The sequence below is a fragment of the Chironomus tepperi genome, unplaced genomic scaffold (assembly GCF_022539635.2).
Source record: "Chironomus tepperi strain 1889 unplaced genomic scaffold, CSIRO-AGI_Ctep_v1 contig_219, whole genome shotgun sequence".
NCBI classification, from domain to species: Eukaryota; Metazoa; Arthropoda; class Insecta; order Diptera; family Chironomidae; genus Chironomus; species Chironomus tepperi.
In genome coordinates, this window is record NW_027226341.1 from 202,637 (window position 1) to 221,570 (window position 18,934).

The following is an 18,934-nucleotide window of genomic DNA, read 5'->3' on the forward strand; positions in this document are numbered from 1 at the left end:
TTTATAACATGTATTTTCCATTTTTTTATTACTTTTCCCAATCAAGCTTGCCTAAAACACTAATTAAACTTAAAATTGAGATTTTATGTAATTTTTTTCAAAGCAACGCTAATCCGCAAAAACGTACTGAATTTTGATTCCGGTTATTGATGTAATCGACGAAATCATTAAATAGCTAAAAAAGAAAACTCTTGTGTTTGATATTATTTGATTAAATATCAATTGATAGTTAAAGTTTAAAATTTTAACAAATCAAATTTTCTAAAAACGACAACATTACAGACAGGAATAAACGAAATTCAACCAATCTGTGGAAATGTCCATATATTGGTAACAGTGTTGACTGAATAAAGTTTGAATTTTTCGTAACAGTTATGTGGTTTGAATCAGTTTGAATTATAAAAATCCGTTTTTTAGGAAATACTTAAATTTCTAGTATGGTGTCATGGAATTTAATGGATCTTGTTTTGTGGGTCTGGAAGTGAACTGGAACCTACTGATTCTTGTTTTTATGGATCTGGAAGTTGTATAGTTACTACTGGATCTTGGATTTTAGGTCTAGAAGTGACTTGGATCTTATTTTAAAGTTCTGGAAGTGTCCCGGATCCTTCTGGATCTTATTTTGTAGACCGACAACTAACTAAATAATCAATTACTTATCGCAGGGACAAAATGCGCTGAAGTAGCTATAACGTGATAAGAACGAGTTCTTTTATAATTTTTTGTATCAATAGCTAGTATGCGTATTAAATATCAAGAATTATTTGATACTAGTTCATTCAAAAAATTCAAATGGACATTTTGAAACAAATTCATGAAGATTTATATGATTTTGTTTTTCAACATTTTACTGCAAACGAATTATTAAATGTATCAGAAGTTTCGAGAAAATGGAACAATATAATAGGTAATTCAAATGTTTTTTCATCAAAAATATGGGTGAATGTTGATGACCGATTTGCAGAACCATGTAATGAAATTGTAGAAATTTTTCAAAACAGCAAAAGAAAATATGATAATTTTAAAATTTTTGAAATTGGAAATGGCTTAAAAATAATATTAAATAGCAAAAGAAAATGGAAAAGAGCTCAAATTAGTATTCAGTCATTTATGGAAACAACACAATATTACGAAATATTAAAAACAATTAATCATATAATTGATTTGAAAATTTTCGAAATGGATATACAAGATGCTCAAAAATTACAGAATATTGAAAAATTAGCTAGAGAGGAATTTTCATTTCCAAACTTATTCAAACTATATTTTGGTTTTACACCAATTAAAGCAATCGAACCTTTTACTGTATCTTGTCCAAATTTAAATACTATTATTTTTGATGAAGTTAATTTTAAAAAATCCACTTATGAAGAACAAACAATAATTACATTTTTCAAATCTCAGCATAGTTTGAAGAATCTTTGCACTCCTGTTAAAATTTTAAACTTAATTATTAAAAATTTGGAAAACATAAGTTTTAGTTTGAAGAAACTGTTTATAGACTTTTCAAATGAAGATATATTACATGAGGAGCAGTTCGAATATTTCTTGTCAAAGCAAAAAGAGATGATTTGGATCAAGTTATATGAATGTTCTCAGTCAATGATTGTCACGTCAGTTTTAAAAATTTGCAAAAGCTTAAAAAGGCTTAGTATAGAATATTTTGATAGTTCCTCTTTAAAATTTGAAACTCAAAATTTAAAGGAAACAAAAAATTATTTTGTCGAACAAATTGATTTAGAATGTGAAAATTTAAACATAGAGTGGATCATTCCAATTTTAAAAGTACCGATAGTATTAAAAAGTATTTATGTTTTTCATTTACAAGAAGTGTTGTTGAATTATATTGTTGAAAACCATAAAAATATTACGAAAATTTTTTATTGTTCAATTTACGATACTTTTAAAAAAAATTCTAAATTTAACCATGTTGAATTAATAGAAAATAAATCGTTTCTAGAAGATTGTAATCTGTAAAAAAAATTACACGATAATTTTCTCATTTTTTATTTATTTTATTTATGTTTAATATTTTTACATTTTGTGCCAATTATTTTTCTGATGATAATTAAATTTAGTAATTATGGAAGCTTTTGATTTGTTTGTCTAAACAATGTCTTAACATGCAAAAGATCTTTGATGGCACATACAGTTTTGTTGTAATTTTCAACAGAATGCTGAATTTATAGTACGTTTGCTTTTTTCGTAATTTGTACTTTTGATAATTATATTTTGAAATAGTATTTGTCAAATTGTCAATCAATTGTTATTTTATTTTTTCATTCATTAATTTTTTAATGCTATATAAATATCACAGTTGTTTTTTTTTCTTAATTATAAGTTTAAAAATTATATGCTTTAAGAAAGAATTTTCTGACATAAAATTCAAATATTTTTTTTTTAAAAATTGAAATTATATGAATAGCAAAAGGCTAAGATTGTTTCATAAGTACTTAATAAATAAAGTGAGGTTGAAAAATAATTAAAATGATTTGAGAACATTCTTTTAGCGATTTCGGTTTATGAATTAATGAATACCCAATTGAAATTTACAATGTTCAAATCATTAACTGTATTTAACATTAATTTTTATAAAATTCTTAGAAAAAACACAGAGTAATTTAAAGGCACGTATGAAGTTTTTCACTAAACAGTTGTTTCGCTTCTGGTAGTGTGAAGAGGTTGCAATTCTCTTTGAAGATCATTATAATAATCATGTTCTGATATAGGTTCTCCAGAATTTGTTAATGGAATACCTAACGTTTGAGTAGGTAGAGTTTCTGATTTAATTTGATTATTGTTTAAATTATTCAATAAACTATTATTATTTAAATTTTGAAAATTGTTTTCCTTAATGCTACCGCTTATTATAGCTATGTTTGAAGAATTAGAATTAAGTAGATATTCGGGATTATCTATTGCTGGATGAGATAAATCCATGTAACCAGATCCTGCACCTGGACCAGTTGGCATTAAGTAATCATCTTCATCCAAAGGCAAGTCTAGACGTAAATTTCCTATTCCTACTTCTCGACTTGTATCAGTCTCATCGTCTCCATTTTTCAAAGGGTCAGTACAATATCGTTTGGGGTGGTTGTCATTATGCTCATTACTACTACATTCTATTTGCTGTCGTGATTTGGGCTGTAAATATTCTTCGGCATCTAAAATAGTGTTCCCAGATGTACTGTCCAATGGAGCTAATGTTCTTATTAGATCTTTTTCGTCTTGTGTTGTATATGAAGGTAAACGCATAAATTTATCTCCAGGTATAACTAGATATCTTCCAGGATCCCTTGCCTTTTCGGCAAAAGTTTGACCTAATTGCTTAAAAGTAGGTCTAGAGTCTGCATCTAATACCCAACATGATAATAAAATGCAATAAACATCTAGTGAACATATATCGGGTTGTGGTAATTTATGCCCTATTTCAATTAAATCAGGAACATCTTTTGCTGGAATATTCTCATAAGGTCTACCTCCATAAGTTAAAATTTCCCAGATTGTCACACCGAAAGACCAAACATCACTCTTGCTTGTGAATATTCTATGTCTTATGCATTCTAAAGCAAGCCATTTAATTGGCATTTTTCCACCGGCAGCGCGGTACGTATCTGAATCATAGTCCAGTAGCTTGCTCAATCCAAAGTCAGTAACTTTAACACATGATGGCGTTTGTACAAGAACGTTTCTGAAATTATTTATTTCCATTATTATAAAAAAATTCTCGAGGGAAAAAAAACTATTTTACCTAGCAGCTAAATCACGATGAACAAGTCTTCTTTCTTCCAAGTATGCCATTCCTCGTGCTATTTGTGTCGACCAATTTAAAAGAGCTTTTGAACCAATTTTATCTTTGTTGCTTCTAACATAATCTAATAAACATCCTAATGGCATTAGTTGTGTAATAAGCATCATTTGCGATGTCATACAAACAGCATGAAGTTTCAAAAGATTTGGATGTTCAACAGAACACATTATGTAAGCTTCATCCAAAAATTCTTTACTTGACTCTGATCCATTCAGTTCAGTTAAAACTTTGATAGCTACAGGAATTTTAACGTTTTCTCCTTCCGGAACCCAAACACCTTTATATACACGACCAAATGCTCCCATACCTAATATACCACCCCTACGTAATTCTGCTTCTTTTATAATACGCAGTTTTGTTAGATTTGGTCCAACATTAGTAGGTCGTAATGGTTCAGAATCTTCGCATCCAGCCAATACTTTTGACATTTTAACAACATCTTTTTTTGCTTTTGCTTTTTGACGGCACAAATATGTTAAGATAATAAGAAAAGTAAGTACGAGACCTAATGTTATAAAAATAACAATCAATAATGTTGGAACTCCAGCAGTTATCCTTAGTCCTAGATCAGACGAGCAATATGGACGAGATTTTATATCGTTCGCTTCTGGGAATATTTTATACTTGTATTTTGGAGGGCAAATAGATGTGCAATTGAAAAATGTTGTGTTGTGGTAATGAGCGTTTGGAACTCCGTCGTGGAATATTTTAAAATTTTTACAATCCACACAATTATGAGGACCAGGTCCCCGACATCTTTGACATTCATCGTGGCAAAGATCACATGTTCTTGTCTCCTCATTTGCAAAGTGATTGTCTGGACATTCTTCCTCGCATTGCTCTCCTCTTCGATAACCCGCACATTCAGTACATACGCTTTCATGAAAGCCGTATTGTGTGCATTTTTTGCAACGAGGATGACACGGTCTACAAATAGATTTTCCTGCCATGTTCTTTAAGGAACCAGTTTCATAAGGTGGAACCCATTCGTGGTAAAACCGATCTAAAGTTAGAAAAAAAAAAAATGTTTTTAGAAACATTTTGACAGGATGTTATGTTTAATGTTTTCATTACCTGGACATGTTGCATTCTTTTTAAGACATTTTTGAATTGTTGTGTTTGGATAAATAATAGCATGGTCACATTGTATACACCCATCATCAGATATTATGTTTCTAGGACCTTTGCAACCGTTGCAAGCTTCGTGACAGTTGAGACAAATTCCATCTTTAGGATATTTTGTATGAGAACATTCTGCAACACAATATTTTCCATCTTTAACATGAAGACATTCATAACAGTCATCAGCATTTGGACCCGTACACGTTCCTTTGCATTCTGGATGGCATTCACCACAGTTTTTCTCATCGATTTGATAAATACTAAAAAAAATTAATATCATTAGAAAACAGGTTTTTAATACTAAATTTTCTTCATACTTTTTAGCACTTTTGCAGCTTGGTAAACAAGTTCCTTTGTATATAAAATTTTTACATTCCAAGCACTGATCTGATCCTTTTCCCCAACAGCCAGCAAATGAACATTCTTCGGAACATACTTCTCCTTCTGATTCTATTTTTTCAAAAGAATTGCATTATTATATATTATTCTTAAAAAATATTCTTTAAAAAATATATTACCGCATTCTGTTACATCACGATTTCTAGCTGAGACTATTTCATGATCTCTCGATTTCTTTATTTTATTCCAGTCAATTTTGTTTGCAAAACAAAGATGTTTATTTTCTACAATTACAACAGCTCCCGAATTAACTCTTTTCAACGATTTCAATCCAAGTGATTTTAATGAAGTCTAAAAAAATAATTTTAATTTTTTGCCATTATTCATAAAATATTAAAAATTTAGAAATAATACCTTGACGATAAATAAAGAAGCAAATAAATTTTCTTTTAGTTGTCTGCCTCCAATAACTTCCAAATTTCTAAAGTATGATAAATTCGTGAAGTCATCATGATAACCTTGTATATTTAAGTAACCTGTAATTTCCTTTACAGTTGAAAAGACTTCGAGACGATCTGGATGTATCTTAATAAAACGAGGTCCAAATGAAAAATTTGAATAGACTTGTTGATAGCCAGTAAATGTCTGATCTAATATTTCAAGAGAGCCTTCTATAATAGTGCAATCTTTATAATTATCAATATTTCCTGAATGTACTATTCCTTCGCTATTGCATGTTTTTGGACATGGTCCATTGCATTGTACACATTCACCGTTTTTAGCCATTTTATTCGATGGACATGTTCGTACACAAGCTCCATTGTCTTTAAGCAAATGTTCTGGACAATGTCTAACACATGTAGCACCATAAGCATACTTTCCATGTGGATTCGGCTCCCAAAGATAGTTTGTAGGATTGTATATTTGCATGCTGGGGCATTCTTGTTTGCACTCACCATCGTCATAAAAGTTTTTACACGCTAAACAGTCTTTTTGTGTTGGTCCTGTACAACCTCCAGCACAAAATAAATGGCAACAATCTCTGGGTTTTGGACCAAAACATCTTCCTTGGGAGCATTGTGGAGAACAATTGATTTTACTAAATTTTTGGCAATTTTCTGGACCTTCTCCCCAGCATCCTTTTTCACAACTAGAATGGCATGCTGGACAATCTCGTTCAGGAGAAGTAAAGTTATACGTATATATATTTGTAGCATTTGCAGCTATTTTTAAAATTTTAAAATAAAATTGTGTAAATTAAAAAAAGCAATAAAATTAAATCTAAAATCTTAAAATACCTGATAATATTTCGTCCCATTGAATTGTTCTTACGTGACATAGATTATAATTGTTAAACATTCCAGAAGAACCATTTAAGATATCTCTTAAAGCTGGTAGCTCTAATGTTTGCATTTGTGAAAATGAAACAAACAATCCAAATTCATTTTTCCAAACATTTAACTTAAATAAAGTTCGTCCTCGAATAATTTGTAAACGTGGTAACCTAACGTGTTCTACATCCACATGGCTTATTAATACATATCCCGTGACTTCTCTAATGTGCTGTAAGAAGCTTAAATCATATGTATTATTCTGTATCCAAGTTATTTCGAGGTTTCCGTCTACGTAAGTACAGTTTGTGTAGCGATCTTTGAGATTTTTGTAATGAAATTCTCGATTTGACGGTACTGACATTCGCCCATTAGTTCCAATGCATACTGTTAAAAGAATTTACAAAGAAATTGAAAAAAATTAAACTTATGATTTCATTATTTGAGATATATGTTTGATAATTCATACTTTAAATTTACTTTGACTTTCGGCACTATAAAGAATAAACAATCATGTGCATCATTTTTGACTTGCACGATTTCAACAAAAATTTTCTCTTATTATTTTCTGAGTTCGTGTTTCACGTTTTTCTTATTACCATTTTATTTTACTCTTTATCGTTTCGCTTAATATTATCTTTCGTTTTTTCTTCGTTTCATGCTTTCCATGCAATATGCCTTTAGATATATTATTGTGCATTGTTGTTGCTAAAATATTTTTATAAACAAAAGAATTACTTTTCGTTTATATATGTAGTCGAAAAAGTATCCATGAAATCCTTGTTTATTTTCTTTAATGATGATTCTATGAAATTGTGGACAAATATCAGTTCTTTATGTTCTTTTTTATCAGATAGAAATGGATAAATCCAACACATTTGCTTTTACATAAATGTTGTGAAAATGAAAGGAGAACAAAGAATGAGAGAATGAAGTAAGTAAAGAAAGAAGAAATAAATGAAAAAATCATCTCTCAAACTCACACAGTAGGGATTATGGAATTTTTTGGATTGACCTTACGGACTAGATACCATTTTGAAGAGTGAAGTCCATATTTTAGATATTTTTAAGATGTTTACATGAATAGATACAAACAATTATTAGACATCAAATTAGAGTTAAACTTAATTTTTTTTGATTTAATTATTCTTAATAAAAAAAAAAATAAACTTAAATAATATCAAAAAAATGTCGACGGTCTTTAATAAATATATCTACTGTACGTATAGATCATTTTAAAAGTTTATTTCAATATATTCAATATTAAAAGCACCTCAAGAATTTAACACTCAAACAGACAAAACTGCAAATACAAATAGATGTGTGATGCTGAACATAATCAAAGAAAATAAAAAGCAGCTAGTTTGATCTTCTCTTTTAGTTTCCATCTTCCACAAGTACAATTTTTTAAAAGAATTCCATAAAAATGCTTTGTTCACTATCTTTGTGTTAGTATGCTGTTTTTTTTATTATTAATTTCTTATAACTTTTTAAGTTCTGATTAGATCAAAATAATTATTTTAATACTTTTTTATACCAACACTAAAATATTTATTTTTCAAAGCCAATAATCATAATACTTTTTAATTTTGAGCTGGTTGATTTATATAGTTTATTTTTGAAAAAAAAAAAGTATTTTTTTTTTTTAATTTTAGTCGTTAGAAAAAAAATTAATAATATGTTACTGATTTAATACTCATATAAAAATGTTTGTTTTTAAAATACTCATTTAAAATAAAATTAATCCAACAAATAATCAATATATTTATGAAAAAATTAACATGAATTAAAATTTTACATTTAAAATATAACACACCATAATAGAGTGTGAATATATAAATATAAAATATTGAGGATGAATATTCAGTCGATACTTAGAAAGTTACAAGAGAAATAAAAGAAATAAAAAGATTGAATAATCATTTTAAGAACTAATAAAGATCGACCTCGTGACTTATGCTTTTTGTAGTTTTTTATGGAGACAAATGCTGAACTCTTTTAAGGTTTATTTCTTTTCCTTCTTCAGGACTTCATACTTTATTTGCTTTAAAATGCCGATTCGTTTTAAAAAGTACATAAACTCAATGTATAAAATTTCATTTAGCAATTTTTTTTTCACAATTGTGTAAATATTGTTTATTATTTTGTCACGATTTTCAGTTTGTATATGAATTGGAAAAAATGTTTTGGTATTAATGTAAATAATTTTAACAATTTACTTTAATTCATGCTGTTAAGTACTTTGTTGATTTTTCACCTTTATCATAAATTTATCAAATATCAAACAGCATAAATGGTTATCATTTTAAACAACAAAAAACAATTTTATTACGGTAGTGCTTATCAGTAAATTTTATTTTGGAGCGAAAATAAAAATAAATATCACATAGATGTTTAATTAAATAAAATTTCTTTCATGTATTTTAAAAATATGTTCTTATCAGTTACCAGTAATTGTGCAAGTATATGTTTAAGTAAATATTCGATTCATTGATTTTTTTTATATTTTATTTCTCATTTTTCTTGTGAAATACCGTTTGGTTGTATTTTATTATTTAAACTTACTTTTCCCTTTGACGAATTCAGATTGACGTTCTTCTTGTGCTTGTTGTTTAAGTCTTTCACGATCTCTTTTATTTTGCGTTTTTGATGCCAATAAAGGCAGAGGATTGACTAATATTATAAAAACTACAATGTTAAGGACAATCCCCAGTTTCATAAAATCGCACAACATTATGACATTATGCAACAATAAAAGCCTTAAAAGTAGCTTTATTGAAGCTTTAAAAAAACGTTGGACGTTCAATGCGATCAATATTTCCAAAAGATCACAAAAAAGTCAATAAAAGAACAATATCTTAAATTATTATTTATATATTTCCAACTCACAGAAGAGTCTATAATAAGTTTCAATTCTTTATTCTCACTTGCAGAACAAAAAAATAAATACCACTTGTTATGAGTATTTTTTTATTATTTTAATTGTATTTGTGTTATGTGTGTGTAAATCGATTTCTCATCTTATCTTAACACTTTTTCAACATTCAATTTTCTAAATTTTATTCATTTTTTTTGTTATAAATTCTTTAATTGATATTTTATGCAACTATTATTCCAAAATTTTTAATTTCACAATTGTTCACAAACTTTTAAATGTTTTATAATATAATTTATGATAAATAAAAAAAACTACTTATATAAGAAAAATACGATCAAACATCTCAACAGTTAAACTCTAACTAAAGTGTTTCAGGTTATAAAGGTTTGCGCGATCCATCTATTCAGGTTTTTTATTCTCTGTATGAAATTTTGTGTTGATGTATACAGTTGTATGTACATAAGAAACACCAACACTAGTATTCATAAGAGCTTTTACCGAAACAAAATGGAATGTGAAAGAAAATTATTATTTCATGTTTTTAACTTAAATAAGATTTTATGTTGTCTGTATTAGTTTCATGATATGCTTATAAATTATCTTTTTGAAGAGGAAAAAAAAAATATTACACAAAAAGTAATCTTTATAGAAGAAAAGCATCTAAAAAGAATCAGGTATATAATAAGATGAACAATACAAGAAATCAGGTAAGAAGATGCTTTAAAACTTCTTAGTTCTTTTCACATTTACAAGATATGAGTAATGTAAAGAGCATTGTTTTAAAATGCTAAATCATTTTTGCTTCTTCTTTTGGAGAGATTTTCATAAAACATGCATTCTAAAAATATGTTGATGCATACTAAAATTGATTTTAATACTATATAAATTCGCTTTTTATTCATTTTAATATGAATGCCAAATTAAACAATCAATTAGGTATTTAGATTTTTTAATCTTTATTAAAACTTAAGTTAAACGAGAAAATTTAGAAAATATCATAATAAAAATATAAAATTATGAAGTTTTTATTTTTTATTTTATTTTTTTTTTATCGAACAGCAGTTTTTCACAGGCAATATAAAAATTTGCAATATAGAAACCTGAATGTGGCTTATCAGTTAAGTAGCTTATTCTTAAACGAAATACCGTAGACAGAGACTTAAAAAAATATTCCTATATGACAATAAGTAGAAAGGCGATTTATATATTAAAACGAATTGAATATCAAACAAGAATTAAATACATAAACACGGATCTTCTCTTAATAGATGACAACGACAACGATGAATAAATACAAAATTTTTAATATTTTTCAAAGAAGAATATGAGAGAATAAATTAATTAATTAGCATTCTTTAATTTTAAAAGTTGTAGATGAAATTTTCAGCATTCTTTAAGATTAAGCGAAAATAAAATAAAATCCCGATTAATTTTTATTAATGTTTGTGTTTGTTTAGCAAATGAAATTTAAGCCTTGTGTAATATTCTTTGCATGCTTGATTTCTTCATTTTAATTATTTACTTTATATTTAATAACTATTGTACAACCTATGACATAAAATTAATAAATATTCAAGCTAATAAAACTATGTTTTTTATATTTGACGTATCCAGTTTTTTTAATAACTTTATTAATCCAGAGACATAAAAACATTTTCAAATTTAGACTAGTTCATTAGATTTGTAAGACACCAAAAAATTTTTATTTAATTAGTTGTTAATAACGAATTTCGTCTATTTATTTCTATGTTAACCTAAGAAGTCTTTCTTGCATGCATTTAAAAAAAATGAAGCATTTATTAAAATTATAAATTAATAAATTCTTGTAAGGAAAACAACAGGTAGAGAATAGAAGAATGTGTATATGATCCACACTGTGAGTTGAAGAGGTTTGAAAGGTTCATAAAACTTTCTATTGTCTACTTCAGATGAATTTTGTTGAGAAGAATAGTGAATAGCCAAAAAATCTTATTTTCCATTGCTCTTTTTATGATCCGTTTAGAGATTAGTAAAAGTTGAAAAAATGGACTTAAACTAATTTGGTTGAAATTTTTATAAATATTCTAGAATGATCAATAATTAATAAAAATAAAATACACTTTTCTAATTATTTCAGTTTTAATTAAGCTTTTTTTTTAAAAAAAAATTTTTAATTTAATGTGTATTTTTTTTTTTAATTGTCTACAAGATAAAATTATATTATTAAATAGCTGAACTAATAAAAATATGCACCAAATCATAACTTAAAGAAACATTAAAAATTTAATCATGTTTAAATATACAAAAGTGTATGTATAAAACCGGTTTAGTGTGTTATTTAGTATGGATGCTGTTAAAACTTCTGAGTAATATTATTATTGTTGTATTATATATATTTGATTATTATTCTTTTTAATAACGATATTTTAAAAATATTGCAAGCAAATAAATTAAATATTATCTTCATTTATTAATTAAATTTTAAATTTAAATTCAATTACACAGTAATATCTCTAAGCAATAATCATTACGATGATTTTATTTCTTTTATTCAAACGGTTACAAAATTTTTAAATAAAAAGCTTTTAAAAAGTTTTGTGATCGAAAAAATAAAGTTTCTTGACTCAATTGCGTCAAGTATTCTGCTAGTTTTCAAGTTAGAATCAAATATATAGGTCGCAATATTTGCAAAACAAGTTTAAATTTTAAAAGAAATTTTATAACTTATTTCAAGTTAATTTGTTTTTTTTTTTTTCATTGTTGAACAAGTATCTAAACATCAGAAAAATCATCATTTTAAGAACAAATATTTCCTGTCTAAAGCTATTAATACATATAATGAAAATGAATTCCAAAATAAAATACAATTGAATTCAAAATTTTGTTGAATAGAAATTATGTTGATAATTTTATGTAAGATCATGTTCAGAATGCTCAGAAAAAAATTATACTATTTGTGTAATTTTTATTTAACATTATAAAGAAAATAGAATATTTATATACTAGTGAAGAATCCCATTAAGCTTGACGAGAATATTTGTTTTTTCCGGGATTCTTTTGAGATCCAAAATTAATAAAAAAAACTTACAAAAGTACTCGTTCTTATCGAGTTACTTCAGCGCATTTTTGTTCCAGCGATCAGTAATTGATTATTAAATCAGTTCCCAGTGGAGTTCAGAATGAGAAGTCAAACATTTAATAATTATATTGAAACCATAAAAAAAGTTTAAAGTAATTATCAGAGATAGAATCTGGTTTTTCGGCTAATACTATTTTTAGATTTTTTGCCATTATTGAAAATGACTGTGAATCCTAATATTTCATATAAGGAACAACGGTCATGCTTTTTTAATTGCTTTATGTCGCCAAAAAATAAAAGAAATGGTTTTAGCAGAAAAAATCGACTTCGATCTATGGTTATTATAGTCATCTTCAAACCATTTCAAAATGAATCTTTGATTCTTGAGTAAATTGAACTAAATAGTTTTTTATTACAATTTCTTCATGCATAATCCAAAGTTTAAAGTCATTTTAAATTAATTATTTTTCTAGAGCCTAATGTTCAGATAAAAAAAGAATAATATTTCATCATTGAAAATAAATTCCTAGAACCTACCACCCCCCCCCCCACTTCCCCCCCTGTTACGAAATGTCCATTCAAAAAAAATTTTTTTGTTTAGGCTGTTTCAAAATCCTAGACCTCTCCCCTAAAAAGCGAACGTAATAAGTAAACGGCCCCTTGGTTGAAACTGTTTTGGTTTTACAGGAAGTGAAAAAAAAAAAAAAAAACATAAAAATGTGATTCAAATTTGATTTAAAAGGAATTGTTTAAGTAGTTTACAGAAAGGGTTCCATATGGAATGAATTTATGCTTCTTTAGATTAGATTTTACATAAAAATATATATTTGTTTATTTTGTTTTTTTCTTTTGTTTTAATTTTAAAAAAAAAGTTGTTTATCAATCAAAATCTGACGATTCTATACTCAATGTTTTAGTCCACATTAGCATAGGGTTCGTTCACTTTTTACGTTACGCAAAAAAACGAATTTCTAGACCCTAGTTACAAAATGTCCATGCAAAAAAAAATTAGGCTGTTACAAAATCCTAGACCCCCATCCCCCTTAAAAAGAAAAGCGAACGTAATAAGTGAACGGTCCCATATCTAATTCATCGAAATTTTATTTCCTATTACGCTCCACAAAAAAAATATTTTTCCAGCTAAGTTCAATCGAATTATTTTCTTATTAAACATTTGAAAATCTATAAATTTAATCAATAGAACTTTTACAATAACTATTGACTTTTAGATATTATGCAACAAGAATTTTTTGAAAACCAGGTTTTTTAAAATTATATTCTTTAATTTTCCGAATTTTTTTAAAAATTTAATTTTTTTTTTTAAATTTTTCATGGTTTCTGAGTAATTGTGTAAATGTGCAAAATTTTCTAATGTGTATCAGGTTTGTCATTATTATTTATATAATCATTTAGGCCAAAAGTAATTACGGATCCTTCTCGGATTTTTATACATTTTTCATTAAATATTATAAATGCAAATTTTCTATGAAGTACCCCCATATTGCCATTGAAGTCGGCAAATTATACGTCAAAATTTTCAAATCTGCCTGTATTTTTTTTTTTTTTTTTGCAAAAGAAACTTTCTTCATTAATAAAATATATGTGAAAGAAAGCTGTCTTATTCTAGATAAATACAAGACACAATATCTACAAGAAGACAAATTTCTTCTGCAGCTAGTATATTATATTTTGAAAGACAAAATATGTGGAAGAATTTGCTGTGTTCTTATTTGGCGGACATCTTTCATGCAAAACAAATTGAGTTTTTTTTTTTAAGTTAAACAAATTTAAGATCACATGTTGTGTTAAAACTTTCTTTCTACAAAAGAGAATGCATAAAAAACGAAAACATATGTTTTTATGAAATTTTCTCACGCATTTGTGCATTAAAAAAAAATTGTGTATTAAAAATTATTAGCGAATTAATTTAAAATCAGGGAAGATCTATAAAAGTTTTTTTTACACCGGATTTACACCGATTAGATATAAAAAATCTCTCATATCAATCTTTTTTTAAAATATTAAGAAGACAGTTGTCGTCCCCCTAGTTAAAATGCAGAATTCTTGATTTTTTTTCCTTGTTTTATTAAATCATTTGTTTACCAAATTTAGCAGTATGCATCATGTCAAAAATTTAATAAACAATCATTTCTTTGAAGACCATTTCACTTTAAATATTTATTTTATGGTCTTTTATTTAAAAAAAATTATTTCATTGTGAACAACCAGATTTTTGAAATCCAATAAATTTATTGAAATGGATTTATTTCTCTAATGAATTTTTTACATAATTCTATATTTTTTAGAGTTCTAAGAGTGAAACAAAAAAAAAGCAATTTTTAAAAACAAGCACACAAATGACAAATCATTGAAGTATGAAATAAACTATAAAATATCTTTATGTTCAAAATTTTAAATGTTAAAGAAAATCTTTTTCAAAACTTATTAGAAAAAAAATGAAATGATTAAAGTGTTAATATTTGAGCCAATATTTAACTTTATTCAAATTATAATTGTTAAAATAAAAACTAATAACAAAATTCGTTAAATAAAAAGTATATTTTCATTTTGCTTGAATTCACTGCATACAAGCAAATAATTTTTTGTAGCTCAATGAATAACATTGTATTCGAGAATGAGTAAAGAGAGAATCAAAAAAAAAAAAAATGAGAACAGCACTTGTTGACTATAGATTTTACGCTCTTTTGCGTTAGACAGAAATATAATTTGAAGAGACAATCTCTTTTTTATAAAAAAAAAAAAAACTTTTTTTTCTTACTCAAGCATTTAAGTTTCCAAATAATTTTTCTTAATAAATTTAAAAATAATTTAATAATTTTATTGAGTTTAAAATTAAAAAAATAAATATCTATTAAATTCAAATGTTATGAATTAAAATTTGTTCTTTAAATGACTAAACAATTAAAAACTAATGCTTAAATATAAAAAAAATTTAGATTTACAAAATTTTTTTACAGCTGGGATTGGAACATCATGGGAAAATTTTGTTTCTCTCTCTTATTCATTTGAACGGAAACAGATGCATTACTAATAAGATCCTTTAATCCTTAATTATAGTGAACAAATCGTGTTTGTTTTATATTGTAAGTGTTTATTGATTTTCATATTTCGAAATTCCAATTCGAAGCTTTTTTTAATTGATGATTTCAATTAAAAACAATTTAAGTAATTAGTCGTCTCGCAAACATTCAAATCAATTTCTTGTTATGTATACGTTTTAAGACATATATTGTTACTTAAAGAATATTTTTTACTACTACACAAGAAGATATGAGGGATCGAATTGAATTCAGTTGAAACGAATATGAATCAAGAATGAACAAATACGTTGAGATAAATTATAGAAGAAAAAAATGTATGACTAACTTTTGTGTCAAAGATCAAACTATCAATGAATGGAGAACTAGGTTGATTCAAATGTCTTAAATATATTCAATATGTTTAAAATGTGTTCATTCTAATGTCGATCATTTTAATTTAAACTTAAAATTTTATCAACTGAGATATAATCAAAGTTGGTTGAAGACCTTTTTCTCCCAATTTTTTGACACTCAATATTTAAAGAACACAAATTTAAAATTTTTTGTACACCAGTACACACATATTCTATCGGAAATTTAATAATTTGTATCTTCATTTTGTATATCATAAAAATCCTAAACATTTTGAAGCTTCGCAGTAAACACAGCAGCTCGGGAAAAATACAGCATTGCAATATCACGTTATCATGTGGTTCATTGTTTGTTAGTAATTTATAACTTATAACTTATAAATTATAAGTAATGCCACAGGTATCGAGAGCAACTGTACAGAATTTTGAATCATCTTATTACTTAATTATTGTAGCAATCTGTTTTAATTTTTAATTTTAAATTTATTTGTATGTTTCAATGTTAAAATATGTTTTCTCTTTTCTTTCGAGTTTTGTAGTTTCTCTAATTATTTGACAATTTGCTGTCAATGAACCGTCTTAAAAATAACAAGAATATTATAAACTGGGAAGTTGAATTAGAAATATTTAAATTTAAATTTTTATTATTATTAAACATACAGGAAATAGCATTTTTCAACTCTATTATCTTTTTTATATTACCTATATTAAATATTTTCATTTTTATTTATATTTCATATTCTTTTCTGAATATATTTTAATACATGAAATAAAGTAGAAGTAACTGAAATTAAGCAAAATAATATTAAATTTTTTTGCTGGTTTAATTTTATTTTCTGCTGGTTCATCAGTTCATTCCACTACTTTTCCTTACTGGTGTGATTTTTTTTTTGTATTGGTGTGTATAGTATTAATAAATTTGCGTCATGGGTCAAATTTCAGAATTTTTTTATCTTTGTTTTTATTGTAGAATCAACTTCAAATGAAATCTACAAAATATTTTTTTATTGTATTAATAGGAATGCATATTTAATATGCATTTTAAAAACTAGCGAGTAAGCAACAAATGATCAAGTTTCTTATTTCAAAAATATTTTTTCAAATTGTCGAAATACTTTATAGATAAGTTTCAAATTACAACTTCATACACACTGTTCTTAGATTTGTATTGTTGTTCTTTTGTGTATGGGATCAATGTGAATATAGATAGAAAAGGAAGATCTTAACGATTACAGTACTCTTGAATGCTTCTACAACATCCGTTTTAAGGCCAGCTTGTAAACAGCAGTGCATTTTGTTAGAGAAAAAAAATCAAATATGAAGAAATTTAGATCTTAATATTCTTTAAATTTAATTAAAAAGACAATTTTTTAAAAATATTGCTGCAAAAAAAATTGATTTGTAATGTTACATTGTCAAATTAATTTTATGATAAATTATACAAGAGTGTCTCGGTGAAACAGGTTTTTTAATAGTACACTACAGATTGCACCTTGAAGCTAGAAGCAATTTACAAACACATGTAAAATCATACATCCACATGTTGCCATTTTATGTTCCACAAAAAAGCAATAATGAAAAAACTGGAAAAAATTCTTCAATGGGCTTCACAATTTTTTTACCTACTTCTTTCCACTAGTGAAAATATATGTATTAGTTCTCAAATTTCTTTTTCACTTAACAATGAAAAAAGTGCTCACAAATACAAACTCAAACAGGATGAAATTCCATGAGAATATTTTTAAAGATTTAATGAAATTTGAGAAATAATAGTTTTTAAAAATATATGAAGAAAAGTATATTCAGTCTTAAAAACAAATTTAAATTTTAAGATAATGCAAAAATTTCATATTTTAAATGCAGTTATTGATGTAGTACCATTAATATAAAGCTACTCTAAAACTTGTTTCTACACCGTTTCATTCATCTTTGATTTTTCATTCATTCTTTTTTATCCGATTCATAATTAAGTAAGAAGATTTATACAGAGACGTAAAAGTTCATTAATAATTGATTTTATTCATTTCTTCGATCTTTTTCTCATCTACATTTGTGTAAGTTTTTAAGAATCCGAATTTTTTTCCTATGATTGCAAAAAATATGCACAATTTTTCAATTTTTCTAGTTGAAATTTTAATTATCATTACTTTAGTAATCGTTTATTTCAGTTTATTTGATAAGATAACATTATAGTCTGTGATAAGTAATATGGCATGTATAGGAAAAATAAATATTTTCTTACTAATTCAATCATTTGTATCGTGGGAGCATTAATGAAATTGTGATATTCTTTAATATATACTTTAAAATTACAAATTTTAATGTTCATCCTAAATTTAATATTTAAAAAACCTAGAAAAGTGAATATTAAATTTACCTCGAATTTCGTTATCCTCAAATTTGTTGACGATATTTGTATAACATTTACAATGGTGAAATAATCCACAAAGAATCAACAAAAAAAGCCAGAAGAGTTTATTCAACATTGTTTTTCTTTTTTTAAGTCAATTATTAGAACTTTTTTTTAGCACAATAACTTGAAAAATAATATAATTAAGAAAACATTATTGCATCACTGATAAGTGAAAAAATATATTATATTATTTCCCACTGATAATTAATATAATTTTCTATCGATTATCACTTTTATTCTAAAGTCAATAGTATTTCACATAAAAACTTAAACTAAGTTTTTTGTTTAAAAAACGTCTTATTTCTTTTGAATACGATCCACGTCTGAACGAATGATCATATTGAAATAAACTCATTCTCGTTCAATATATCTCACCAAATTTGGACTCGCTCTTTTATTTTTTCTCTTTTACTCTCTTGCAATGTTTGATGCTCTCATCGTGTAGAAAAAAGCTTATCAAAAGCTTCACATTGCTTAAAAATAAATCTAAATAAAAATTTTAAAAGATTGTATTAATAAAAAACAAATTATTGGTTTCCAAAAGTTTTATTAAAGCTTATTTTCATGATT

General features: G+C 25.9%; 1 protein-coding gene across 2 annotated transcripts; it reads right to left on the reverse strand.

The window, feature by feature from the left end:
* Positions 1 to 1,994: 1,994 nt before the first annotated feature.
* Egfr (epidermal growth factor receptor) lies at positions 1,995 to 18,500 on the reverse strand. Of its 2 annotated transcripts, none has more exons than XM_070640621.1 (8): positions 18,329 to 18,500; positions 6,571 to 6,990; positions 5,687 to 6,495; positions 5,452 to 5,623; positions 5,251 to 5,383; positions 4,886 to 5,193; positions 3,752 to 4,814; positions 1,995 to 3,691 (listed from the first exon to the last, which is right to left on the reverse strand). In XM_070640621.1, the coding sequence occupies exons 1-8, from the start codon at positions 18,435 to 18,437 to the stop codon at positions 2,647 to 2,649; spliced, it is 4,059 nt and encodes a 1,352-aa protein (XP_070496722.1). In that variant the 5' UTR covers positions 18,438 to 18,500; the 3' UTR covers positions 1,995 to 2,646. The 2 variants fall into 2 exon arrangements, with proteins under 2 accessions (XP_070496722.1, XP_070496720.1); XM_070640619.1 differs by lacking the exon at positions 18,329 to 18,500 and adding an exon at positions 9,169 to 9,579.
* Between the last annotated feature and the right edge of the window lie 434 nt (positions 18,501 to 18,934).